The sequence below is a fragment of the Fonsecaea pedrosoi genome, assembly GCF_000835455.1.
Source record: "Fonsecaea pedrosoi CBS 271.37 unplaced genomic scaffold supercont1.6, whole genome shotgun sequence".
In the NCBI taxonomy this organism is placed as follows: Eukaryota; Fungi; Ascomycota; class Eurotiomycetes; order Chaetothyriales; family Herpotrichiellaceae; genus Fonsecaea; species Fonsecaea pedrosoi.
Window position 1 is genome coordinate 1,942,808 of NW_013550610.1, and position 26,314 is coordinate 1,969,121.

General features: G+C 53.5%; 11 protein-coding genes across 11 annotated transcripts; 6 read left to right on the forward strand and 5 right to left on the reverse strand.

Annotated features, from left to right (window-relative positions):
* Positions 1–120: 120 nt before the first annotated feature.
* On the forward strand, positions 121–1,521 carry Z517_09524 (ribulose-phosphate 3-epimerase; the record flags this gene model as incomplete). The annotated part of the gene is made up of 4 exons (XM_013425432.1): positions 121–243; positions 430–558; positions 877–1,128; positions 1,246–1,521. 4 exons carry the CDS (start codon positions 121–123, stop codon positions 1,519–1,521), a joined length of 780 nt encoding a protein of 259 aa, XP_013280886.1.
* A 731-nt stretch (positions 1,522–2,252) lies between these two features.
* Positions 2,253–3,491, reverse strand: Z517_09525 (uncharacterized protein; the record flags this gene model as incomplete). The annotated part of the gene is made up of 1 exon (XM_013425433.1): positions 2,253–3,491. The coding sequence occupies one exon, from the start codon at positions 3,489–3,491 to the stop codon at positions 2,253–2,255; it is 1,239 nt and encodes a 412-aa protein (XP_013280887.1).
* Positions 3,492–4,121: 630 nt separating this feature from the next.
* On the reverse strand, positions 4,122–4,925 carry Z517_09526 (uncharacterized protein; the record flags this gene model as incomplete). Its single annotated transcript, XM_013425434.1, has 1 exon — positions 4,122–4,925. The coding sequence occupies one exon, from the start codon at positions 4,923–4,925 to the stop codon at positions 4,122–4,124; it is 804 nt and encodes a 267-aa protein (XP_013280888.1).
* A 3-nt stretch (positions 4,926–4,928) lies between these two features.
* Z517_09527 (uncharacterized protein) lies at positions 4,929–5,303 on the reverse strand (the record flags this gene model as incomplete). The annotated part of the gene is made up of 1 exon (XM_013425435.1): positions 4,929–5,303. The coding sequence occupies one exon, from the start codon at positions 5,301–5,303 to the stop codon at positions 4,929–4,931; it is 375 nt and encodes a 124-aa protein (XP_013280889.1).
* An 853-nt stretch (positions 5,304–6,156) lies between these two features.
* Z517_09528 (uncharacterized protein) lies at positions 6,157–8,895 on the forward strand (the record flags this gene model as incomplete). Its single annotated transcript, XM_013425436.1, has 1 exon — positions 6,157–8,895. One exon carries the CDS (start codon positions 6,157–6,159, stop codon positions 8,893–8,895), a length of 2,739 nt encoding a protein of 912 aa, XP_013280890.1.
* A 1,193-nt stretch (positions 8,896–10,088) lies between these two features.
* Positions 10,089–11,084, forward strand: Z517_09529 (uncharacterized protein; the record flags this gene model as incomplete). Its single annotated transcript, XM_013425437.1, has 2 exons — positions 10,089–10,132; positions 10,226–11,084. 2 exons carry the CDS (start codon positions 10,089–10,091, stop codon positions 11,082–11,084), a joined length of 903 nt encoding a protein of 300 aa, XP_013280891.1.
* A 1,696-nt stretch (positions 11,085–12,780) lies between these two features.
* Positions 12,781–16,140, forward strand: Z517_09530 (uncharacterized protein; the record flags this gene model as incomplete). Its single annotated transcript, XM_013425438.1, has 1 exon — positions 12,781–16,140. One exon carries the CDS (start codon positions 12,781–12,783, stop codon positions 16,138–16,140), a length of 3,360 nt encoding a protein of 1,119 aa, XP_013280892.1.
* An 83-nt stretch (positions 16,141–16,223) lies between these two features.
* On the reverse strand, positions 16,224–17,413 carry Z517_09531 (uncharacterized protein; the record flags this gene model as incomplete). Its single annotated transcript, XM_013425439.1, has 3 exons — positions 16,224–17,202; positions 17,249–17,255; positions 17,350–17,413. 3 exons carry the CDS (start codon positions 17,411–17,413, stop codon positions 16,224–16,226), a joined length of 1,050 nt encoding a protein of 349 aa, XP_013280893.1.
* A 1,805-nt stretch (positions 17,414–19,218) lies between these two features.
* Positions 19,219–19,666, forward strand: Z517_09532 (uncharacterized protein; the record flags this gene model as incomplete). Its single annotated transcript, XM_013425440.1, has 2 exons — positions 19,219–19,301; positions 19,393–19,666. 2 exons carry the CDS (start codon positions 19,219–19,221, stop codon positions 19,664–19,666), a joined length of 357 nt encoding a protein of 118 aa, XP_013280894.1.
* A 384-nt stretch (positions 19,667–20,050) lies between these two features.
* Positions 20,051–21,839, reverse strand: Z517_09533 (uncharacterized protein; the record flags this gene model as incomplete). Its single annotated transcript, XM_013425441.1, has 3 exons — positions 20,051–21,051; positions 21,129–21,194; positions 21,248–21,839. 3 exons carry the CDS (start codon positions 21,837–21,839, stop codon positions 20,051–20,053), a joined length of 1,659 nt encoding a protein of 552 aa, XP_013280895.1.
* An 847-nt stretch (positions 21,840–22,686) lies between these two features.
* On the forward strand, positions 22,687–24,510 carry Z517_09534 (uncharacterized protein; the record flags this gene model as incomplete). The annotated part of the gene is made up of 4 exons (XM_013425442.1): positions 22,687–22,828; positions 22,892–23,748; positions 23,801–24,122; positions 24,185–24,510. 4 exons carry the CDS (start codon positions 22,687–22,689, stop codon positions 24,508–24,510), a joined length of 1,647 nt encoding a protein of 548 aa, XP_013280896.1.
* Positions 24,511–26,314: the final 1,804 nt, after the last annotated feature.

Genomic DNA, 26,314 nt, shown 5'->3' on the forward strand with positions numbered 1-26,314 from the left:
GCTTTCTACCACGACCGTCTCCCCCACCGATTTTCCTTCCCGCGCCCCGCTTCTCGGACTCTGACCAAAACACCTTCCCCTTCTCGCCCTCACCTACTACCTTCCCACCAATAGCCCAAAATGTCAGGAACAACTCCTCCGGCCATTATAGCGCCCTCGATACTGAGCGCCGACTTTGCCGAACTGGGTCGCGAGTGCGCCAAAACAATGGACCAGGGCTGTGACTGGCTCCATGTCGACATCGTACGTCTGCGCTGAGCACGAAGCCCCAAGCATACTTCATCCACTCTTGAAAAGGACAGGGGAAAGTATTGGAGTCTTTCCAAGAATAGAAAGAGGAGGTCCACAGCGCGGGAAAACACAGTGGTCTTTCTCATCTTTTGAGAGGCATGACATACAAGCTGACGTTCTTCTCTGGCAAACTTGTAGATGGACGGCCACTTTGTCCCCAATATCACGTTCGGCGCGCCGGTCGTGTCCAAGATCCGACCGCACGTGGAAAGACCGCAGAAACCGGGCGGTAGAGGCACATTTGATTGCCACATGATGATTGCAGAGGTGAGTCAAGCCAAATTCGAGTTGTCTGCAGTTGCGAAAAAGAGAGAGCCGAGCGGTGGGTGGGTGGGCGGGTGAAAAGAGAAGGACTGCACAACATCGGAAGCTTAGGTCTGCCGAGGACGTGACTGGACAGGCGACAATGAAGGGAAGGTGACAAAATATGGAGCGATGTGAGGGCTGGTCCATGTCTTCTTCTCCCGAAACGCAGGGCCGACGCAGACACAGACACAGACACGCACTCTCTGGCTTCAAAATTCTCCCCTTGCGTCCTCTTCCTGCTCGAATCTAATGGGAACTGACGAGAGAACACGCAACAAGCCTCACCGCTGGGTCTCCACATTTCGCGACGCAGGCTGCGACCTCTACTGCTTCCACTACGAAGCGGCCGTCAGCTCGGTCGCAGCCACGACACCCGAAGACAAGACCACGACGCGACCCACGTCGCCCAAGGAACTGATACGCTACATCCACGAACTCGGCATGCAGGCGGGCATCGCGATCAAACCGGAAACCAGTGTCGACGTGCTCTGGGAGATATTGGAAGCTGAGGACAAGCAGGACAGACCAGATGTAGGGAACCTCACTAATTCCCCCAGCCCGTTGAAGCCCTTTCTTTCCCCCTCATCACACCCAAAAAGAAATTGACTTTGGACTAACGCATTACTGCCATCTTGTGTCTCTTAACAGATGGTCCTCATCATGACGGTGCACCCCGGCTTCGGCGGCCAAAAGTTCATGGCCTCGGAACTCCCCAAGGTGACGGCCGTGCGGCAACGATACCCGGACCTCAACGTCGAAGTGGACGGCGGCCTCTCCGAGTCGACGATCGACCAGGCCGCCGACGCCGGCGCCAATGTCATCGTGGCTGGCTCGGCCGTGTTCGGAGCCAAAGACCCCGGCCACGTTATTCGCGTGTTGAGGGAGGCCGTGGAGAAGCGGAGGGGAGGGGCCGGCAGATTATAGATTATAGAGTTTGTTTTTACCCATCGTAGAATTATGAAGAATGATGATGATCCAAAAAGCTGGTAGATACTGAGAATCATGGAGATGATGCTCAACAAAGTCGGTAGATGACTGGTAGAGGGAGGTACTTGTACAGTAACAACTACGCAAAATCTTCGAGTTCTTCCCATGCCGTGATGGTGATCACGTGATATAACGCCGCCGAGTTGTCGTTGTCGCAAACGATGAATTATATGTAGGTCAGTGACCTGTGAGTGAACTCACCGTTTGGGGTAGGTACTTGTACATGTGCCTATACTTTATACTTTGTACCAAGAAGAGGAAGAAGAAAGAAGACGACGTGGATTTCCTAGGAATGTTGGAACGTGGCGGTATTTACTCAAGCGCCATTTTTAGCACATACGTCCAGACAAGGCGGTCGCGGATATATAGAATGCTCCATGCGTGCGGGATATGTAGACTAACGTAAGTCACCTTACCCTAGAATCGCGAACAGGCTTGATATTGATTCACTCACCCTCCTCCTCGTTTGTACTAGCAGGAGTAGGATACCCGCCAACATGGATATCAAGCTCAAATTCAACCATTTAACCAGTATTCAGGTCATATGAGGAACCTGTCTGTCAATGTTCAAGACAGCAGTAGATCCTGACTGAAAAAAAGGAACAAGGAAATGCAGTAGATATCCCTCCAACCTCCCTTTTAGTGATTTTCTCCTGTAAAAAAGCTCGTCAATAACCGCTCTTCCCTTTGACCACATCCCTCGCGCCGCCTTTCTTGCCAAACATGTCCCTGACGTCCCGCAACGGGTGCTCCGGTCGCTCGTAGGCGTAAAAGTGTCCGCCGCTCGGGTTGGTGCGCTCGAAGACGACGTCGCCCTGCGTCCGCGTCCAGGTGCTCGGCAACACCCTCAGCTCCTTGGGCTGGTGGCTCAGCCCCAGCTTCACCCCGCCGCCGATGTACTCGCGCGTGCGGTCGCGGGTGACCCGCGTGGCCGGGTTGTCCCACTCGTGCGTCGACTCGTAGTAGATGCGCAGGGTGGCGGCGGGGCCCGCGGTCGAGAACCAGTAGATGCTCATCCAGGTGCAGATCTCGTCGTCCGTCCAGGGGTACGAGTCGGTCCAGTCGCGCAGTTTCTCGTAGATCCACGCCAGCAGCGCCACGGGGGAGTCGGCGAGCGCGTACCCCAGCGTCTGCGGCCTCGTGGCCTGCTGCGCGCGGTAGCCCGACGACTCTTTGAAGAACCAGTCGGTGCGCTTCAGTCCCTCCTTTTCCGCTGCCGTGTACGGCGTGACCGCGTGCTGGAGGGCCAGAGTGGGGTGGGTCAGGAATGACGGGGCATCGCCCTGGTCAAAGTTGACATGTGTCGCTTTGCAGTGCTGAGGGTACCGCAGCGACATGGCCCGTGTGATGTAGTATCCCCAGTCGCCACCTTGGGTCACGTACTCGTTGTACCCGAGCTTCAACATCAGCTTGTTGCACGTCTCGGCGTACTGCGCGATGGCGAAGCCTTTCTTCTTGGGCGCCTCGGAGAAGCCATAGTTTGGCAGGCTGATGGCCACGAAGTGGAAAGCCGGATCGTCCGACCCCGGGTCCGGCGAAGGCAATTTGTCCCAGATCTTGACCGCCTCGAGAAAGCTGCCGGGCCAACCGTGCACGAAGAGCAACGGGATGGCATTTTCCACGCTCGATTTCTGGTGGAGGAAGTGTACTTTCAACGGCTCGAAGCCGCCCTCCACCTGGATCGTCGTGCGATAGTTTGGCAGCTCGTTCAGCTTCTTCTCCGCCTCCCGCCAATTGTATGTGTCCTTCCAATATCTTGTCAGCCGCTGGACGTCTGCCAGCGGCGTGCCATAGTCCCAGGCCGCATCCTCGAGCTCGTCGGGGAAGCGAGCGAGCGAAAGGCGAGTCTTGAGGTCCGAAAGGGCGGTGTCGGCGACGCTGATGGTGAATGGTTCAATGTCTGCCATTATGGTGAGGGTGCTGTAAGAGGAACACACGCGTGGTATCTAGTGGACGTGTTGCGCAACTTTGTCGGAAGAGGTACCTTGGGTCAATTGCATGATTATATAGAAAGATTGAAGTGAGGTCTGTTTTGTCAGCTCCCAGTTATTGGCTTTTCCACCTACCTGCTGTCTGCAGGGCTAATACCGCCATCATTTGCCTAGGCGGGAAGTAACTGAAGTATCGATAGACATGAAAGGCGCAAGGCAAAGGCGTGAATGACAACAGCGCCCGGCAGTAAGAATCGGTTGGATGGAAGCCAGTCTAGGGTGTCAACGGGAAGAGCACCAAGACCCCGAGGGAATCTGGGATGACCCCGCAGGAATGACTACGGAACCGAGAAGTCTTAGGCCCAGGCTATTCGACCCGCCATGTATCGAGTACCGAGTACGCTGCAATCAATCAAATTCCATTGCTAAACAGTGACCCGGAACTGTGGTCGGCGGAATCCGAGCTATGATTTTTGTTCGAGTACAAAAGGGAACTACCTGGATGATGCCCAATATTGTCTTACCGAACCAGGTCAAGATCAAACCATGCAGAAAAGGTCATGCCCAGCCTCTGAATCAACAAACGACCAGCAACTGAAAAGCGTATCAAAAGGTGAGGCCGAGGGGATTGGCGGCAGCTGTGGGATTGCCTTGCACCTTTGGTCGATTTGATGTTGTTGATGTCGTCGGCGGCTTCGAAGCTGAAGACGTGTTGGGCTTATTCGAAGCTTTCTTACCCGCAGCGGTCTGCTTCGTGTCACCGTCGTCTGCTGGCTTGCGCCGCATCGCGCCTGGGTTTGGTGTGGTAGGAAATTTGTTTGCACCCCCAGCTTTGTTCGCACCATTGCCTTGCTTTTGCTGCCTCATGGCTCCGGGATTGGGATGGGTGCTTGTCCTCGCCGCCGACTGTACAGGCTTGAGGGGAGCGGTACCAACCTTCTTAGCGGGAGTGGCTTTGTGGGACGCCCCTGTCGATTTCGGACCTGGAGCTGGCAATGCCTTCTTTGGAGTGCCTCCCTCGATCTGTTTTTGAGGTGCTGCCGTCTTGCTCGTGGTCAGCAACCTCTTCGATGGGGATGTCTTAGGTGTCGACGCAGGCGGCCGGTAGATCTGAGGACTGGTAACCTGTAACCTCCCCCCCGTCTTCCCTGCACTCAAACCCAGAGGATTGCTTGCCGTTGCTGCCCGAACTCCTCCTGCCTGCGTCCAATCCATGATGCCATTGCCATAATCCTTAACCCCATCTCCATATCTTCGAATTGTGGAATTGATTGACTCCCCCACCCCGTTGATACTGTTGCCTACAGCATTGACTGCTCCACCAGCAAATGCACCAGCACTTGCCACCGTGCTCGAGACAGTGGGCGCTAGTGCCTCACTGACCTTTCCCAGAACCCATTGAGTTGCCATTCTTTATGCAGCTGGGGTGGCAGAAGGAGTAGCGGGAGTGGCCGACTTTCTGGGACCAAGCTTCGGAGGCTTTCGTTTGGGCTTCTCTTCCCCAGCAGATGTGGCACCGTTGACGCTTTCGGCGGGCTCGGGCTTGTCGGCGCTAGGAAGTGCTTCTCGTGGCTTCTGGTGGTGCGTTGGCTGACGAAGGGTGGTCAACTTCTGTCTCGGTGGTGGCCTGGGAGTTCCAGTAGGATCCTCGACCACTGGCTTCGGTGGTAGTTTGGGTGCGGTGCGGACCTTCCACTCGGGTTTGGCCTTTGGAGCAGTCTGTCCTCGAGTGGCTGTGATGTTGATAAAGTCCTTGTCAAAGAAGATATCAAATGATACGTTAGGCATTGGAACCTGTCAACTTGCGTCTGCACCTCAGTCAAGGGTACAGACAAGACCAAATAGCATGAATTTCTGAACGTGAGGGCGAACGAGTCGTGATGTCAAGAGAAAAGGGTTAGATTTTATCCCTTGGATGTCTTTCTCTCTCAAAGCTTCCTCCTTTCGATCGGCAACAGGGACATGCGAGGTATGATATGGACAAGTCCACCCAATTGAGTCTCCTGGTGCCTCCCACACAAACGTCATCTTAGGCTGCGCACAACCAGCTTGATTGGAGAGTCGCAGCACCGCCACCGGTGCCACAAGGGTCCTTTTCCTGTTTTTCCTTGCTTTCGACACCTCCTTCTCTCCACTGGCAGCACTCAATCCTTGTCGGATGATACGAATCTGGACCGCCCCGACCAGGGTGCTCTCTCAGAAAGCCCTCTTCGATCGTTGATGCAGCCCCAAAAGTGCGATGAGCCCAGAAGGCTACGGGAGCGGGCAGTTCTGTCATTTGTTCGTATCTTCGGATCAGTCGTTCGTCTCCCTTCAAATGCAGCCGCTTAGGGATTGAGAAGGCACGGGGGGTTCTGGCGAGCGCCACATTCACAAGCAGAACTGGCCAACGGCGCTTGGTCAACACGGGCTGGGTGACAGCTCCCAGACAGTGATCCTCTCGGGCCTGAAAAGAAACATGGACCCTTTGTACGTCAGTGTGGCGTTCGTAGAGCGATCCCAGCCTTTTCGAATATTATTCTGCATGCATCACACATGGCAGTCCGCAGATGTGGCTGTTCACATACCAACAATAATGGGCGGGAGGAGGAAGAGAAGGGACAAACAGAAAGCTTGCCATAACTACGGGTAGTTAATAACAATGGCTTCATCCAGAGCACCTGCTCTTGAGCCTGCTGCCGGCTTTTCGCTGGACTCGAGACCGGAGCGGCCTGATCGAGTCCCCCTTTCAAAGGGCGAATTCTCTGTCGCGTCCAGGGCTCTAGCCCTATCAACCTATTTTTTGTCTGGAGCTTTGGCTATCAACATCTCTCAATTTCTGGGAGCTCCGTTGCGAGCGATCAACGAGGATTGGTATAATGCATGGATCGCGTTTACCAAGCAGTCCTTCGGGCTGCTCACAATGACCCTCACCCAGACATTCGCGCCGACAAAGGTCATCGTCTCTGGAGACAAGTCGGTGCGAGGGCAACTTTTGAAGTCGACCGAGGGAGACCTGATTTTGGATTTTCCTGAACGGCTTGTTCTCATTGCAAACCATCAGATCTACACCGATTGGCTTTACCTGTGGTGGATAGCGTATTGCAATGGGATGCATGGTCGCCTCTACATCATCCTCAAGGAATCGCTGCGCAAGATTCCTGTAATAGGATGGGGGATGCAGCTGTATCAGTTCATCTTCTTGAAGCGCAATTGGGAGCAGGACAAGCCCAACATGGCCAGCGCATTGCAACGACTGAATAAGCCCACAGATCCAATGTGGCTGCTTCTTTTTCCAGAGGGGACTAATCTTGCTCCAAGTACTCGCACGCGAAGCGCCGAATGGGCGAAGAAGAACAATATTCCGGACACAAGGCACGTCCTGCTGCCCCGAAGCACTGGTCTACAGTTTTGTCTAGAGGAGCTGAAGGATACTGTGGATTACCTCTATGATTGCACTATAGTCTATGAAGGTGTACCCCGTGGACAGTACGCACAAGATATCTTCACCCTGAAAGCGGGCTATTTGGAAGGCCGGCCTCCAAAATCCGTCAGCATGCACTGGCGCCGATTTGCTATCAAGGAGATCCCACTCCACAACGACAGAGCATTTGAACTATGGCTCAGAGCCCGCTGGCGGGAAAAAGATGTCATGATTGAAGAGTACTACCAGACTGGCAAGCTCCCAGCCGACTATGGCGCAACGAAATATAAATCTGGAAAGATTCTTCGGGGATGCGGACATATGGACGTCCCAATCCGTGCAAGTCATTGGTACGAGTTTCTCCAGATCTTTGCACCGATGGGGATCCTGGCGATGATCCTGTATATCTTCTATGGCGACCTGCCGAAGCGGTTCTGGAAGAGCATCAACAAGGAAGCCCTTCAAGCAGGCACTGAAGACATCAAGAGGGCTGGTATACAAGCCGGCAAAGGAGTGCAATCTACTTCATCCGCCTTGAGCGGCTTAACTTTGGACTCCTTTTTCGAGCCAGGGAAACAGGAGGAGACGTTCGCAGCCGGTGCAGTGGCTGTACAAAAGCTCCTCACCTCACCCCAAGCGCAAACGCTTCTTAACCGAGCCGACTTTATCCAGGCGTTCTTATCAGACCCCCAGAAGCTGGTGCAGGACAGCATTACGGACAGACAACAGAATTTCATGCAACAACTTGCCCAAGAAGAAGCCAAAAGACAGCAAGGGAGAATACCCTCCACTTCTCGTACGACTGCCCTGAAACCTGCTACCAACACCGCAGCCAAAGGGGATTTTTGGAAGCAGGTTGAGGCAGAAGAAAATAGCAGGCACGGCTCCGTCGTCTCAAATGTCCCAAAAAAGGGCTCCTTTTGGAATGCTCTGGAGGCCGAAGAACAGAGTAGGCGAGGCTCCGTCATATCCGTCCCGACATCGACGAGCTCTAAACAATCAAAAGGTACATTCTGGCAGGACCTCAAGGCCGCAGAGGAAAAGAAGGCAAACTCGTCGGCAACGAAGCCACCTCTCGCGAAGAGTGGATCTGGAAATCTTGCTCTCCCCAAAGGGAATTTTTGGGATGCCGTGAAGGCCGAGGAGAACAGTCGGTATGGGACTGTGATGACTTTGTCGAGTAATGCGTCCACGGCTGTTGCATCCACAAGCTCTGCGGGAGGAAAGACAGTGCTCGACCCGCGTTCTAAGCCTGGGTTGACCAAAGCCCCAGCGAAACTCGACGTGAGTGCTCTAAAGAAACAGCCTCCCATACAAAGTGTACCAAAGGCGACGAATGGGCAGAAGACAATCTCGACCACGCTCCCTACCAAGAAAGCGAGCACCGGTGTATCAACCCCTGTGGCGGCGACGAAGAAACCAGGAACGGCTACCTCGACGACAAGCGCGACCAAAAAGTCAGCGTCCTCAACACCTTCGAAACCCACGCCCGTTGCCCCGAAGAAGAACTCGGTCATAAACACCCCTGCGAAAACGACACCTGTCAAGCAGACGCCTTCCTCTGTCCCCGCCGGAACTCCCAGAAAGCCTGCTGGGGCCGCTCCTTCAGCAACCAAGCCGCCGCCTGCGCAGAAGTCCAAGGTCAACACCAATGCCACTGCCAACACCAATCCCGGCCCTTCCAAGCCCAAACCAAACACGAGCACGAACGTCAATAAAGTCGGTACGACTGCGCCGACTCCAAAAAGGCCCACAGCGGCGTCGAATGCAGCAGCCGGAACTCCCTCTAAGACTTCACCAGCGACAAAGAAATCTGCGGGGACGACGGGCGTGAAAGCATCTAAACCTGTAAATGCGGCTGCGAGGCCAAAGCCAACCCCAAAGACCAGTACCACGAGTAACCCGGCGGCGATAGGCACGAAGAGCACGACAAAGAACAACAACGGTACCGGGCCACCGAAGCTGCTCAAAACTTAGGAATGGCATGACATGGGACTATGTGAAAGGCAAAAGGATGTGATGATATGGTATCGCAGAGTCCGCAGTGACCGAAGGAGGGGGAATAGGACAGCGAGTTATCATTTTGGAAGTCAAAAACGTAACTCACTGGATTTACTTCCAGCTGTCAGCTTCCATGTTTAAATCTGTCGAGGTAGCCAGGCTGTCAGGCTACCTACGTGTGTATGCATGCGTTTGCTGCTTGCTGCTGCTGCATACCCTGTCCCTTTGCGCCATCCCATGCCACACCGCACCATATCATGCTGTGCTGTGGCGTGGCGTGCCTGGTCATGTCGTGATACGTTACACGTACCCCATAGCATGCATGATTTTACGATTGAACAATACAGTACCCAAGTTAGGTAAAGTAGGTAGGTATGATACCCATTGGGATGTTTCACAATGCGTTCACAGATATCACCATCACCATCACCATTGCCATACATACATGTATGCATGCATGCATGCCATGGAGGTCGGTCGGATATCGGTTAGTCCTAGGTGACACGGGCAGTAAGGCCTTTTTAAACACTCATGTTGCCCCATTCCCCTACGCCCACGTCTGAGACTTACCTGTATATACGAAATATATACACCCTCATTTTTCAGCAACTCTGTCTGTCCGTGCCCGGTGAGATAGACAAAGTCGTGTTCCGTCTGAGCGTTGAGCGCTCCATCTCTCTGTCTCTCTTCCACATTCTCTGTTCATTCTCGGCAATTCTCCTCCTCTCGCTGCAGCTTCCGGATTGAAGGTTGTTACACAAGGCTGGGATGGTCCGAGCGCACGTGCGTCAAACAGCCTTGTCAACCACACGAAAAACAAAGCGCGTTGACGTGACTGCGGCCGCAGTAGTGAATGGGCACAATTCGTCACTTGTCCGTCAATATCGTCGACTCCTGGATCCTCACAGACAGGAAATCCTATTGTTAAAATTGATCTCTTATATTTCTCTGGTCCAAGCTCTGCTCATTTGACGTCTCCCCTATTTTGTATTTTGATGGTCTTCCAAAAGTCGTTCAACAATATCAGTATTTTGGATTCCTTCGGACAGCAGACTTACCTCGTCAACACGATCGCAACAGGGCCGAGATCGACTTGTGGCACGTCTAAAGCTCCAGGTCGACGCCACAGAGAGCTTTGGGGACATCTTTCTACCAGATCCGTGACAACAATGGCTTCACAAGCAGCTTCTTTGACTGCCGCGCAGCTCAAAAAGTGAGTTCTCGTCCAAGCCCCGTCTGCTCATCAAGAGCCAAGCTTTCGATGTCTAGATCCACAACAGCAGGTTGACAATGAGATTGAATATAGCCTCCCACGAGCAGAGACCATCACGGTTCTCTACAAGGAAAAGGACGCCACCGACGGCGACAACCTGCGAATAGTGGGAGACAAGTTTCCCAAGAGTATAGCAACAGCTTTCTCAACGAAGTGGAAAGCCGAGCTTGTTCCCAGTAATAAGACAAACAGTGGCGAGATTCACAGTGTCATTGTCGATTCGATCGTTGTCACGGGTGGGAGCTATGGCATATGGCGCGACATCCTCAACTGGATGCTTGGGAGTTGCCAGGGGTTTGGCTTCGCTCAAACTCCAAGTCAGAGATTCAAGCCATATTCATTCCAATTCTTTGTCCGCGAATGTGCGGTGTCGATCGGCTGCGACACTCTCCAGGAACGAGCGACCAAGCGGATGGAGCGCATCTGTGCGGAGCAGGTGCATTCCGAGGATGTTCGTGCCCTGTGGCTCGTCAATCCTCCAAATGAAGAGACAAGGGCATTTCTTGTTGAGCACATTGCCGTTCGATTGTGGGAGAAACGACTCAAGGCGAAAAGCGCATACTGGACTCTCCGAGAGGAATTCCCTGATCTGAACGAAAGAATCGACACTTTCCTGGCTCAGCTGAAGAAGGACTCTGCTGGTGATTCTCGTGGGGATAGACGTGGGAGATCTGATGTGCAAGGGGTAAAGGACACGACGAAGAAAGACGGTGTTAGGAAAGTTCGAGCGCAGAGACCGCAGGGACATGGAGAAGATGGCGGCGAGGGTAAGACGGTTGTCTTGAAGATGGAGGTGGTGAGGAAGGCAACCAAGAAAACCCCTGCTTATGCAAAGCTGGACCTTGCTTCCATCGGCGTCACCAGAGAGCAGTTCTGTGGATCGAGAGAATAGATCAAAGACGTCGGTTTGAACCTCGTCCACCAATATTTTCCACCTGGCGGAACAGCATTTAGACATCACTGATCCTCGTCCTGTGATTCTCCACCTCTTACTTATACGTGGTCGGGGGAAGAAGAACAGTCGGAGGACGAAGAGGCCGTGCCGTCAGAGATTCGTGTGGGAGCAGGAAAAATTGGGGGACGGTGCTGGGGAGCTCGGAAGGAGGAAGCGGCGTGCAGTGTGAAGGCGGTCGAACAGCTGTCGTATGTAGGTACTCGTAGGGCGGGCGAGATCCCATCCAGTCCCTCACCAATGACAGGTCCACGGGTTACAGCATCGTCATCTGCTGAAGTCGCCTGGTGCATGTGCGTAACTCGTTCTCGCAGGGAGATGAACTGCCAGGTATTCGTACTCGTAGACACGAACGGCACTTTGTTTACAGTTGTGGATAATGGACGAGTCTCCACGCGACAGAGGCAACCCACATCATGTCAAGCCGTTGCGGTGGCACTGCAGTGACTGCATGAAATGCAAAGTGAAGTCTGGAACCGAATGTAAAGCCCCTGCAGGAAAACCACTCGCCGAGATGGAAATGCCCGAGTACAGTAAACGGCAACACGCCACCAAAACTCGCTTGCTCGGCGGACGGGTAAGCTCCAGGGGCAGAACAGACCTAACAAGAGGTGAAACCGGCTAAACAGATAGGCGGCGCAGGCTTAATCCAAAGCCTTTCTTTAACTGGACAAGGAGAGGGTTTTAGTTAAGACTAGCCCGAATGCATGAGCCTAGTAGGCCAAGACCCACCCCGCTGCACCACCCCAGAGACGCTGCCAACTTGACAAGTGTGTGCAGGTTGCTTCAACGCCACGCACCTAATCCAGAGAGAGACGCGACGAGACCCAGAACATCTCTCGTGCAGATATCTATCAAAGTTTTTTCTGTTCCTCTTGCATGCTTCCGGCGCTTCCCCTTTTCCCCAATCCTCGAATGGGAGAGGCAGAAAGGTGACAGCTGCAGATCACCATCATCTCCATCACCGCTTCCCACCTCTAGACCTCCAGGTATCAACGAGCGAACAAAGGAACGAACACTGTCACCACCACCATCACCACTACTACCACCAACCAACCCTATCACCGTTTCCTGGCCGCATTAGCTGGTGCAAATACGAGTACCTAGTCCCTGCTCTCAAAACCATCCATCCGATCGTCGATCTCTGTGGCGGCCGCTGTCCTTTCCACACTCGACTCGGCCTAGGCGCAGGGAGGCGCTTGCCCCAGAGCCAAACGATCCCTGCACACGTCGTTATCTCCATGTTTTAATGCATCCTTCGGTTCTCCAGAGTCAAAAATAATCAACTTCCATTCGACATCTCAAGCAGTCCCCTTGTATCTCCTTTCCTCTCCCACGGCTTGTGGTCGGCTGGCCGCCAAATCTAAAGCTCCTTTTCCCAACGTCAGTGTCAAGGTCAAAGAGAGGTCGCATTTTACCCTTCTCTTCTGGCCTCCAGAGATTCACGGCAAGGACAACATTGACGTAGTGAAGAATGCCCGTGCAGTTTTAAATCACCCCTTTGGAATCAGAGCTTGGGACCGGCAAAGTCAACTCTATCTGACAATAGCTAAATCCTTTTCTGACCCAGCAAGGCTTTGACGCTGGTCTCAAGGCCCCATACTTGGTTGATCTGATGGCAAGCTCGAACTAAAACATGCGATCCACGCCAGAAACCCCCGAATCATCTCGACCGCTTGCGGATTACTTCTGGATTGCCGGGCTCGACGGCCAACAACTGGCAGACGCCATCTCTCAACCCCGATGGTCTTATGATCAGATTGACGCCAATGGCGTCGACTTTTCCATCAAAGAAGAGGCATCTGTTGATGACGAGCAGTCGTCCATCCTTCAGTCTCCTCGAGCCTCGGTTGGCCATTCCAGACATGACTCCTACCAGAGATTGTCGCAGCTCTCCGACGAGGCGAAGGAGACCATTCAGAGTCTTGAAGACGCAACGAAGCCACGCAGTAACCGGAGTAGTCTCACCATTCGGGCGGCTGCTCCGACTGCCTCGGATCCTCGAATGTCCTCGTTGATAACAGAAGCCGACTTCGAGAAGGCCATGACCAAGTTCGCCACTGACCGAGATGCTTTCTATTTGGACTTGACATTTCAGCCCAATGAATCGTCCAAGCCGGCTCGATCCAAGTCGCGACCGAAGACACAGAAAATCATTGCTGAAGATGAGCCTACCCCGGTTCCCAATCGCAATTTCGGAAGTATCCGCAGACACCTTTCTTTCAAAGACATGTCCAGCACAAAACGTCAACCGTCCATGGCCCGACGGACATCGACGCGCACCTCTCGAAGGATGAGCAGTTACAACTCAGTCATCCCCAGCCCAGAGACATTCCATAGCTCTCCTGACCAGTATCCTCTGATGCGAAAATTCGAACCCGTATTGCTGGAAAGATATCCTCGACCAAGCTCTTTCGAAAAGTCTCAGAGTAGAGCACCGTTTCCAGACTATGTGCCCATGTTTGCTTTCCCTGGTGACATCAAGATTGTGGCCGCTGAGACCAGACCGAGGTCAACTTGGCACGAATTCTCCATGACAGCAGCAGATAACTCGAGACTTACGGCGGTCACAGTCATAATATGGATCCCCGTGAATCGCGATGTTGCTGTCGATCTGGAAAAGAAGTGTGAGCAATGGCGAAAAGCTCACATGTCGGAGGCGGAGAGAGAATTGGCCACTTCACTTGCAGAGAGGTTGACGGCAGAAAGTGCAAAATTGTCTAGATTACTAACACAATTACCCCAACTCTCACCAGATTCAGCAGAAAGAGAGGCTTTGGAGGATGAAATCAGCGCGGTGGAAGAGAAGATTGCTGTCATGTCTGACATGCTCAGGCCCCTGCGACACAGTTCAGAATCGGATATTCAAGGGCTTGCAGGTGGCGAAACTCGCTTCTGGATTCCAAGAGCTTATGGTATCTTGGGTAGGGACAAGTCCATGGCAAACTTCTGGCGGCAATGGCTTCGAGCGGTCGTCGTTCCTATGACTGATGGAGGGGTCTTGCGAGTGCCGGCTAGCTCGCCGAAAGTCGGCATGTGGCAGCCATTGGAAAGATACGTTGCTGCTCTGTGCATCGAAGCACCCTCTCCGGTGTCGTCCAAAACTCAGGTCCAAATTTCGATACGAGAGCTCCAACTGTATGCAAAAAAAGAGGCGGCAAATGAGCTCCCCGGGAGTAGGACGACCGATCTGTATCCGCTATTCCGAGCTCTTACCATTCCGAACATTATCCTTCTTCTGGAGTACGTCTTATCCGAGTCCCGGGTCATTCTCCTTTCAACCCACGTCTCCATGCTACAGTTAGTCAGCAAAGCCATCCTGGAACTCATCTGGCCCTTCGAATGGACAGGAATCTACATACCGGTGTTGCCATCACGTTTGGTTCAAGCATTGGATGCGCCTTGTCCTTACATCTGCGGCATCGATCGCAAATATGAAAAGTACGACCTACCTGACGACGATTATGTTTTGGTCGATTTGGATAAGAACGAATTGCATAGTACGGCACCGCCGCCTTTCCTACCGAAACAACAGCGGAGAAAGTTGATGTCTCTGCTTTACCAAGCTGCACCGCTTCACCAAAGCTTCGGAGTGACTCCGGGGCCTCCTGCGTATGCGGTGGACACATATCCGTATGATGGCTTTTCTGCAGAGCTCGAGTCTACCTTTACCGCAGTCGCCAAATCCACAAATCTAGATAAACTCGCGAGCCTCAGCTCTACGACATTCGGCCCGCAAGCCGCAACTGACACCATTCGACGGTCTCCACTGCTGAACGTTTTCCTCGCTGCTACACCAACCAGAGGAAAGAGCTCTGATCGTCCCAGAACGTCATCGACCGCCAGATACTCCACGTACACTGATTCCGACAGTCAATCTCCCGTTAACCCCAACTTCCCTGTGACGCCTGGTTCTGGACCGTCACGAACCGATTCGGGGTATGCTCTTCAGACTTCTCTCAAGGAAAAGAGATCCGGTCACTTCGATTCAGTGTCGAAAAGAAGTTTCTCTGGGTCTAGTCATATGATTCGAAAAGCAAGCCTTCCATTCGTGAAACACAGTGCGAGTCCATCTTCGAGCACTACACTATCGGACAATCGAAATGGGTCTATGTATGCACCCTCCACTTACGCGCAGTCGACCCTGGCAGCCTCTACAATTATGCCTGGGGTGAACACACTGCATATGCGGACTGGTGAAGGTACGCACTGGTCTGAAGGTCACTGTCTGCTATGGAGAGCGGCGGATGGTCCATCTACATGTCTTCTGTGCGACGAAAAGGCTCCAGATGGATACTATAGATGTTCTGGGTGTGGTTTCGTCGTCCACGATCGATGCGCCCACAACATATCTATAGTCTGCTCTGCAGCTTTCTACCCAGATCAGATTCGTGCCGCCTTTGCGAGATGCATGGCCAGCTTGTTATACACCTACCGGAAATTTTTGCAGCCTGCACCTCCACAGAAAAAGAAGCTTGGGGCTATCTACTCCTTTGACAGTGACGCTTTCGTGAGAAGTTTGACCCCTGACCATGCCGCCTACATGGGCATGCTGCAACAGACTCAAGCTTGGAATGAGTTCATCATGGACCGCGAAGAGAAATCATCAAGTCCTTCGATATCCCTGTTCGACGCCATCATCATGGCAAAACGTCGGCGCGCCGGCTTACGGTCGAGCATTCCCAGTCTCAGTCTCAACAGAAAAAGCTTTATGGCATGGTCACCTCATGTGGGCATGAACACTGACTTACTTTCAGATGCATCTCAGCATCAATGGAGGATAGTGGCAGTACCGGCTAGCGTTGATCGGCCAGAGCTAGGCGCTGCATCAAAAGGACGTGATTATCATACCATTGTCACCCGAACCCCTGCGAAGCTGGAAGAAGGTTTATTCAAGCAAGATGAGAAGGTTCCGAGCTTGCCTACGATTCCCAAGAGATCCAGAATCAGCATGTTGACCAGTAAAATGAACGGTCTTGGCATGCACGCCCCATGAAGACTCGACACAAGACGCATTGATCCTGACACCTTTTCCGAGATAAATATGGCTATCCTACAAGTCACAAAATCAGGTAGCTTTTATGCTGCTTTCCGCCGAGTCAAGAGGTTCCCGGTGCTCAGGGAACCTCGTTCTCCCATTTCGGTCCGCCATTGAATAGCAAGTTGGCCCAGAACCGCCCTGCCATCACGTTTGATACTATCCTTGAGTTCCTCCAGCCCTTCTGCGACGCCTTGTTCCTGCTCGACCAGAAAGGCTACTTGTATAATATCTCGGGGTTTGAGCGACGGATATTCCGCGGCAACATCGTTATCCTGTTCAGCATCCCAATTCAGCGAAGTCGACTTGAATGGCGGCTTCGGCTGGAGTTTAGTCTGTTGCAGTAATATCGGCGCATCTGATACGTTTTCCAGTTGTGCCTCTAAAACATAGCGCAGCAAAGTGGCCTTTTCATACGGACCATGCGCTTTGTCGGAAACTTTGACAGCTTCCAGTTCAGTGGTCTTGGTTCGCACGCTCACACATGGTTGGGCGAGGAACTGGTATAATTTCCGAAACGATCGAACCCTCCCGCCGGTGGCTTGGCCATCACCTGATAGGGTCTCGGTGTAGGTGACATTGACGGCGAGCACGTGGTTGCCTTCCTCCTTCAGGTCGAACCGAATGATCCTTTGCAAGGCGCTTCCGGGCCCGGAGTGACTCGAGCTGTCTTCTGTTAGATCATCAGCCGCATAGAGCTCTAGGGGCACGGCTTGAGATGGTGTTTGCATTTCGGCCAAGATTCTTGTTCCTGAAACGCTTTTGGTTGACTGTGCTGAGGGGAGTTCGTTGTTGGCGCAGAGAGCACAGGAGAAGGTCTCGCCGACATGAGCCGAACCGAAGGATGGCGGCAAACCCATGCTGGCGGACAAAATGAAGTTCTGGTCGACGGCTTTGGATGGGTATGCTAACGAGGCTGTATGAGGTATCTTGTTGTCATTTTCGCGGGGGAGAGGGTGTTGTTGTGCCAGCGACGGTCGGGAGAGTCTATGGGGGATGCGCATTAATTGACCTAATTGCCTATTTTCCCAACAACGTGTAACCAGTCACAGAAACACGGACTCACCTCAGCACTAGAAGATTTTGGCCAGGGTTAGCAACACGCAGATCAAGTAATGATGATTGTGTAATAACAAAACAACGATTTTGACCCAGAGAGTGGCATACCTTTTAAAGATATCGAGTGAGGCTCTTTGGGGAAGTTCCCCGTATCGGCGCGTGGGCGAGCCATGAGCTCGATCTGACAGACGTTCGGAGCGGCATCAACTGTTATTTATCGCCTATTAGATGTAAGTCGCAATAAAGTGGGTGCAAGGCGAGACAATGTGACGAGAATACAAGTGGTCTTCCGGTCTGGCCTGACCTGAGCTGGTCTACGTAAACGAGAAGAGATGAGGGAGTATCAGAAGGACAAGAATGAAAGGAGGTGGAGGTGGAAAGGACAAACTCGACTTCAAATGACATTCTCCGAGGAAGACTATTAGCGGTGAGGACCTTGTCATTTTGTGGTCAGACAAGAGGTAACTAAGATTTCTGTGTTGGAGGCTGTTATCTTCACCTGTACCACGTGCGTCCACGTGCCTGCGCTTGGACTGATTACCTACCTTTCCAAGATAGGAATAGTGCTATGTCGGCAAACGTACCTGCCATGGAAGGGCCTCAGACCTCGACTGCGGGGTATCAACCCTCTGATGTTTTTTTCTTGACGAGGCTGCGAGGCTGTCTGTTGATGGATCGATTGTTGTTCACGCATCTCAAAGCCTCGTTACTCTGTTATCCCTCATTCCTTCTCGCGAAACCATGTGAAATTGCCGGAAGCGTCTGAATAACAATTAATTTACTAGATACCCGTTTAGCACCAGAGACCGACGCGGATTTATCATGGCAGTCGCATCATCAGTGCACAACACACGACCTACGCACGGCCTTGGACGCCGAAGACGCGCTCTAGAGCTACTTGAGACCGTCGAGCTGTAGGTCCAAGGTCAGTTCTCAGGCTTTACAGCGACACGGTCACGATTTATATCCTTTGTCTAACCTGGACAACTTTGACCGGTTTCTATTCCGTGAGTACTGATACGCCTCTACATACTACCTACTTCAGCACTCAGCACTCGGGTCCTTGTATTCAGCATACCTCCTCTTTCGGCCCGAGCGCGAGTGAGTTTTGTCCACGAGCGAGGGCCGACAGCAGCTCCCTCGATGGCGGTCGATCGATGAGGGACGGCGAACTCCAGAGTCCTGGACCCGCCAAGTTATCGGCATCGGCCGAAGACCTCGGAAAGGAAACCTTAGGTGGCCTGGCCTTTTGAAGCATACCATGGCGTATGTGATTTATTCGCTGCAAGACATCTAGACGAGAGGTGGTATCTTTCCATCTCTCTCAGTAAAGTCTCCCGTCCGGGCGATGGCGGGGGATGGGTTGGTTTCAGAGAGAGGCAGAGGCTCGTAATTTTATGAAGTCCGAAGCCGTTTAGTCGTTCCGGCAATCTAGGGACAGTTTCTCTCTCACCGAAGCCGAAGAAGTCGGAATTGAAGCTGCGGTATTGAAAGAATCAAGAAATTAGCATACATAAACATATCCAAGAAGTGACTTTATGCGAATGATAGATAGAGATGAAGCCGGGGTAAAAAAAGGGGGAGGGGGAGGGGCGGTTGTGCAAGGGGCAGCGAATGACGTCCGTCTCGTAGGACTGTTTTCTCACCCTTTCATTTTCTTTCCCTCTTTTCCCCTCCGCATTATTCATTGTTCGCGAGTCACGATCCCCGTTGACCCGGCCGGGCTGTAAAAGAGCAGTGAGTTTTTGCGGTCCGAGGCACAATACCGAAAAAGCCGAGGGTAAAGTTCACTTGGGGGTCGTGACTTTGAATCTCTTTTGATAAAGAGAGAGGTAGGTATACATACGTATATTGTACAGACACTGACAAACACTACACGCACATACGGACACAGCGTGAGATATATACGCACGGCCACCCCTAGTCACTCACAGATCGTGAACATCGGAGAAGGAAGAAAACGCGAGGGAAAAAAAAATGGCCAGCACCAAGATCGTAACCGTGGTGGCATACCCGTCGACGACCAAGGATGGACAACCCGCCCGCTTCGACATGGACTAGTAAGTCTGCTTCATTCACCATTTTTCTTCCTATTTGCCTAGGCCCCCCTCTCCTTTAGAGGACCTCGTTGAGAAAAGCGCGGGTGTGTAGCTACCTCAAGACTCACATGGGCGAACTGATCGAGCGCGACTGGCGGCCCTTTGGCATGCGCAAGTGGACCGTCGAGTCGTTCCCGTCCGAGCTCTCCTTGACCGGCCAGACGCCGCCGTACATCGCCGCGGCGACCATCGAGTGGGACAACATCGACGACTTCAAGAACGCCCTGACAAAAGGGAGCGAGGCGTCGGCCAAGGACGTCGCCAACTACACGAACGTGACGCCCGAGATCATTATTGGGAAAGTCACGGGATCGAGTGCGGCGTGATTTCACTCGATGTGTGATGTGTGATGTGTGATGTGTAGGATGGGTGGTCGTATGGGGGTTGGTGGTCCGGTGTGGCATCTGGTACGGTGATGGTGATGGTGTGGTATGGAAAGGACAGAGAGCGAATAGAGTCGTTGGATGGGAAAACAGACAGTGATTTGATCATCTCTTCCCCCCTAACCAAGATATACCGCCAATGACCGACTCGGCCTACTGTGGCCGAATGCCCTCCCGTTGTCTGAGAGGTATTCAACCCACGACGCTTGAAAAGGAACAAAAAGGAAACACTCCCCTCCCATTTCACTTGCCTTTTTGTTTTTCTTTTCCCTATTGTCCCCCCCCCTTTTTTTCTTGGTCACGACTTAGCGAGAAAAAACATTCAGCTCACATATCCTTGCCCTTGAAGAACTTTTCCCCCTGCACGGTCAACCACGGAACAAGACCACCCTGCCCCCTCCCCTTGCTGTGGCCCTCGCCGTGGAACTCGTGGATCTTGACGCTCGGCTTCACCGCCGAGGTATCGACCAGAACCTCGCCCTGCGCGTCGACCGCCTCGGCCTGGACGGTCTTGACGCCCACGCGATCCAGCTTCAGCGACGTCTCGAAACTCTCGCGCGGAGCCTCGCCAATGTACGCGCGACGGCCGCGGAAGACTTCGTAGAAGCGCCACAGCTTGGTCCGCGTGTCGCCGTTCCACGAGACATAGATCTCCGTGGAGCCCTGGTCTTCGAGCGCGACGATGGCGGGCGCCTCGTTGGGGATCCCCGTCCAGTTGTACCGGAAGCCGCGGTAGTTCTCGACCCCGAGACCCAGGTAGCCCGAGTCCATGTACGTGTGGAAGATCGGGGTGCCGTCGGCCTTGAACTCGGTCATGGCGCCCTCGGAGCCCCAGTTGACCAGGACGTTGCCGTTGGGGAGCAGCTGCGTGGAGCCCTGCGACTTGGACAGGAGGTCGTCGGGCGGGTGGAAGGCCTGCACGATCCGGGCCTCCCACGTCTCGGTGTCGACCTGGATGATCTTGCCGCGCGAGATGTTGTAAAAGTGCACCTCGTGGCCGTGGTCGTTCTCCGTCCCGTGCGCCGAGTTGTCGTACAGGCTGATGATCTCGCGCGTGCCGTTTTCGTTGCGGCCCTGGAACCGCGCGTGGTGCTGGAACGCGAACTCGACCTCGGGCCCCATCTTGAAGCTCGACGACTTACCCGACAGCTGCCAGATGATCTCCCCGCTGGTCCCGTTGATCTTGTACACGGCGTTGGCGTCGCGCGCCGAGATCAGGTAGTTGCCCTGGTCGTCCTTGTCGACCGAGTTGATGTGGAAGTAGTCCCACGCGTCGGAACTGTTGTAGCCAGCTCCTGCTTGCCCGGGGTTGAGGGGGAGGTAGGCCTCTACATGGCAAAAATCAGAACCCTGAACACGAGGGGTGATATTGTGTACTGGAGCAAGGTGACATTCTACAACGTACCTGAGGGGTCGACATGCTCGAGACTGCTCCACTCGAACAGCACTTCACCGGTTTCAATGTCAAGTTCTGTACAAACAACGTTAGCCTGGCACGAAAGCTCAACTTGCTTCCAAGCCAACCTTGAAATTTGGCGTCGACAATCCACTGCTGCTCCTCACTTCCCCCGTACGCCGTCAAGTTGTACGGCACCGGGTGGTAGATCTGGATCAGGGCCGTCTCCTCGTTGATGATGTGAAACTCGTGCTTGTCTGTCAGACGGTGGTTCCCCGCCCGCAGCTCCCGGATGGTCTCGTAGTTCTGGTCGAGAAAGGTCGTGTGGCCGTGCCCGTGGCCGTACGCGCCGTTGTGGCTCCCCTCGAAGCAGAAGAGGATGTCCTTGCCCTTCCACCGGCCGGCCTGGAAGTTTGTCGCCCAGATGGAGAAGTAGGTGAAGCCCGACCAGACCAGGTCGCCCGTGTCGGTGAAGATGTACGGCGCCGCCTGGGCTGGGCCGTGGTGCGTGCCCTCCGGGTAGCCCGCAAAGGGCGCCATGAAGAGGTATCCCTTCTCAACCTCCTTGGTGGCCGGGATCGTGATGTTCAGCGTCGGCGGCGCCAGGTCCGGTCGCGACTTGTACCGCCAGTTGGCCGTCGCGGTCGGGAGGAGGGACAGGCATGTTGTCAGGGCCACCAATGTGGCTCGGACGCCTGGGAAGCCGAATGTCGGGCTCATCCCGGTTCAGTATGGGAGAATGAACGTACCCTTGAAAAGAGTTGAGGGGATAAGGGGTGGAAGGAGGATGTGATTCTTCGATGAGGCATCGTTACAGGACAGGGGAGAGGTGTGTGCCATTATATCGAAACTCTCGAACAAAGCAGCCTCCATCGCACATCAGGTATTACTTACTTGCCCACCAACCAGATACGAGTCACGACATCGCTCCTCACAATTCACCACCAGTTCATCCATGAGAAAAGAATGTCGTGATGGGGGAGATCCGTCCAAAGAGAAACGGGTCTTGACAATGGAGACGAAGCCCGAAAGGTGGAGTTTGACTTGATGTGCTGTCGATCCTTTTCACGGAGTCCATGTCCGTCTTGACAGCACACCATACGCCTTCTTGTTCAACAATCCTGGCAAATCACACAGAGACAAGAAATCTTCAACGGACTTGGACTCCGCTTCCTTGTAAGAGACCCATATCCACACAGATGGGAGAGAGAGAGAGAGGGAGATTTTGATCAACCCTCTGTTCAGTATAGGCGGATCTCCCATGATGGCCACCTCACAATCGCACACGAGAATGACAAATGGATTCCTCTGATCCACCGTGGCGAAAGAGAAAAACACACCACACACGATGCCTCTTGTGCGACTTGCGCTTCCCGCAACTTATCCCAGCGTCGAATCGAAATCTACGTGGAACATGCTTACCTGTTCGGCCCACAATCCCCTCCATTTGGCTCAACACAAACCTACCTACATATATTTGCGACAAATGTACTCTTGTGGCTTTCTTGCGGGCGCGGATATTTTGTGGTGAAGTCACATGGATAGAAGAGATACTGCGACGCAAGAGATGGGAGAGGAGGATCATTACACGATCAACGACATCCTCACCGAGTCGGATGTGACGACGCCGCTCCTCGCCGAGTCTGCCGGTGCCAAAGGGCGTCGAGAGAAATGGACGCCTGGGCCGGGTTTTATATGGATAGAAATTGGTAAGAAGGTGGAAACAAAGGAGGGCTTTGATACTTTGTGATCCGAGGCTGATATCTGTCCAGCCATCTTCTCAAACGTCTTTCTCTCTGGCTTTGACGGGACCATCACGGCGTCGACATACGCGGTTATCGGGTCCGAGTTCAACGCGGCGAATACAATATCATGGCTGACGACGTCGTATCTGATCACCAGCACCGCCTTCCAGCCGCTGTATGGGCGCTTCTCGGACATCTTGGGACGGCGAACCTGCTTCTTCACGGCCACGATCACGTTTCTGCTTGGATGTCTCGGGTGCGGGTTTGCGCCCGACATCATCTCACTGAATCTGATGAGAGCCCTGACGGGGCTTGGAGGTGGAGGACTCATGACCATGGCCACCATCATCAACTCGGACATGATCCCCTTCCAGGAACGGGGCATGTACCAGGCCTGTCAGAACGTCTTGCACGGATTTGGGTCCATCTGCGGGGCGTCGCTGGGCGGGCTGATTGCCGACCATATCGGATGGCGCTGGTGTTTTCTCCTGCAGGTGCCTGTCTCGACATTTGCGTTCGTCGTCGGTCATTTTGTCATCACGAAGCACGCGACCAAGAAGTTGGCGACGGACGAGGAGTCGGAGGCCTCCAGCGCGGCCAAGCTCTCGTCGAAGTGGGAGCAGATTGACCTCTCGGGCGCCGTCCTCTTGGTCCTGGGCCTCTCGGCGCAGCTGGGTGCCATGACCATGGGTGGAAACAACTACCCTTGGAGCGATATTCGTGTCATTGTCGCCATGATCTTGAGTGTGATTCTCATTCTCGTATTCGTCGTGGTGGAGCTCAGGACCAAGGCCGTCCCCGTGATGCCCATGTCCATGTTACATGGAACTCTCGCCATCTCGAACCAGATCAGTAATGTATGCGTCGGTATGGCTGCTTACTCTGTGAGTTCGGACTCGACGAGTTTCCTTTATGCGGGCATTGACAGACGAACAGTTCCTCTTCATCTCGCCCCTGTTCTTCCAGGTCGTTCTGCGCGACAACCCCTCCGAGGCCGGCATGCGCCTGGTGATCCCGTCCCTGGCGACTCCTGCAGGCGGTGTTCTTTCAGGCATCGTCATGTCCCGATGGGGCCGACTCAGTGAGCTCGTCAGGGCGGGCTGCTTCATCATGATGGTGGGAAACGGCCTCGTCGCCTCCCTCAAGTACCAGGATGCCTCGTGGAAGTACATGGTCTATCTATTCCCCGCCAACTTTGGCCAGGGCATCTGCTATCCCGCGATCCTGTTTACCTTTCTAGCCGCGTTTGACCACAGCTGTAAGTGGACCTGGGGCCCGATACCTTTGCCAGAGGGGCATGATATGCTAACAGGCATATAGACCAAGCCGTGTCCACCTCGACCGTGTACCTGTTCCGCTCCATGGGAACGGTCTGGGGCGTTGCGGCGTCGTCGACATTGCTGCAGAACATTCTGGCGCAGCAACTCCCTTCGGCGCTCGAGGGAATTCCGAACAAGGACGAGTTGGTCGATCAGATCCGTCACTCGGTGGCCGTGTTGGACCATCTGCCGCCCGAGGTGCAGTCGGCGGCCAGGCACGTTTACTACCGTGCCTTGAGATATGCCTACGTCGCCAACACTGCCGTCGCGGCCGTCGCGTTGGTATCGGCGTTCTTTGCTCGGGGGAAACGTCTTGATCGCAAATAAGAAAAGCTTGGATCATAGATTAGTATATAAAGAAAAAAGGATGGTCAACAGCGCGCAAGCACAGTTCTGACAACGTGGCGAAAAACTCGTCAAAGGAGCCGGCTTAACGGTGATTGATAGAAAAGCGACATCAAAACCCTCCCGAGCAGGGGACAAATAGAGACTTCGATTCCACGGCCACGTTACTCGAATGCCCATATCCTTGATATACCACATTCGATATATCTAGGTTGAGTTCTATGCCGTGGATACATAACGAGGTACTTTGTCAAGCTGACTTTCGTCTACCCAGGGCTCTGGACAGGGCTTAATTACAGAAAAAGCCAAGCTTACCAAAGGAACTCACATTCGAGAAGCACGTGGCGACAAGTCACGGTCAAGAGAAACAAGCTGGAGGATTGCTCAGTGTCTCCAAGGCGGACAAGGAAGTTCCATGTGCATTCATTCTCCTTGATTTTGCCGCGGCAGATCCGATTGAGGGCAAGCTGACATATGTACTATCCATCTCCTTTTCACTCTAGGGTTAAGTTTTCAGTTTTCTTTGCACCATTCTCTCCTTGGTGTGTTTCGGTTGTCTGATTGTGTCACGGGCGAGAATATACGCCGCAACCGCTACTCTAGACTCACTTCACCATGATCTCGACTAGCTTTCCTTGAAAACGATATCTCGTACCTCGTTGATCGAATAGCTGTGTCATCACTCTTCTGCCAAAACCTTTCAGTAGTGATCACAGCCAGGCCTTTCCGTGGTATGTAACGACATTATCTCCCTGTTAATTCCAGCAGCAGTGCCAACCCCGCCACTTGCTAGCCGCTCGTCTGATGTTCTGCTACGGCCCTGGCCACCTTCTACATATCTAAGCCGCATCTCGCTTTCTTTTGGTAAGAGTAGCATTATTTCATCAACTCGTGCAGGCTCAATTGACAGCCGATACAGATCATCCTTGTGAACCGCTAGGCCGACGGGGTGTACGAGAGGCATTATCAAACATTCGCTACACACGGTAGCTGCCGTTGGCTTCTTTGGCTGTCTACGCCTCTCAGCTACACGCGACCACCTCGCCCCAGCTACTGCGACACCAGGAGGCAGGAAAAGTAAAGCTTCGACTTATCAAGGGGTCGCACTTTGTTCACTCATCTCTCTCAGAGATTCTCAGAGCGAGTAGGAGGGCTTACCTCCGCGCTCCTTTCTCAATCAGTAGACGCACTACTTGCTCGTGACCCCCTAATGATGCCGCCTGTAGTGCGTTACCAAATTCGCCACCTTGAGCGTTTACCTCCGCTCCTTCCTTAATTAGTAGATGTACCACTTGCTCGTCACCTCTCCATGATGCCGCCTGTAGTGCGTTACCATAGTAGCCACCTTGAGCGTTTGCCTCCGCTCCTTTCTCAATCAGTAGACGCACTACTTGCTCGTGACCCTCCGATGATGCCACATATAGTGCGTTGCCATAGCGGCCACCTTGAGCGTTCACCTCCGCTCCAGCCGTGATCAAGAATTGGACTATAGTTACTTTACCAGTCATTGCCGCTTGTTGTAGTGCGCTTCCAAATTGTTCCGTCATCTGGTTACTCTGCCTGCCACTGCTGACCAGCAATCGGACAATATCCTCATGACCAGATTCAGCCGCATACACCAAGGGTGTATGACCATTATGATCTCTGGGTTCGACTTCAGCCCCCGCTGTTAGCAAAGCCTGTACTACCGTTATATGGCCGTTCGCAGCTGCAAGGTGGAGCGCCCGATGTCCATCGCCGTCGGTTTGCTCCAGACTCGTTCCTCGTTGTAACAGCTCAGCAACGA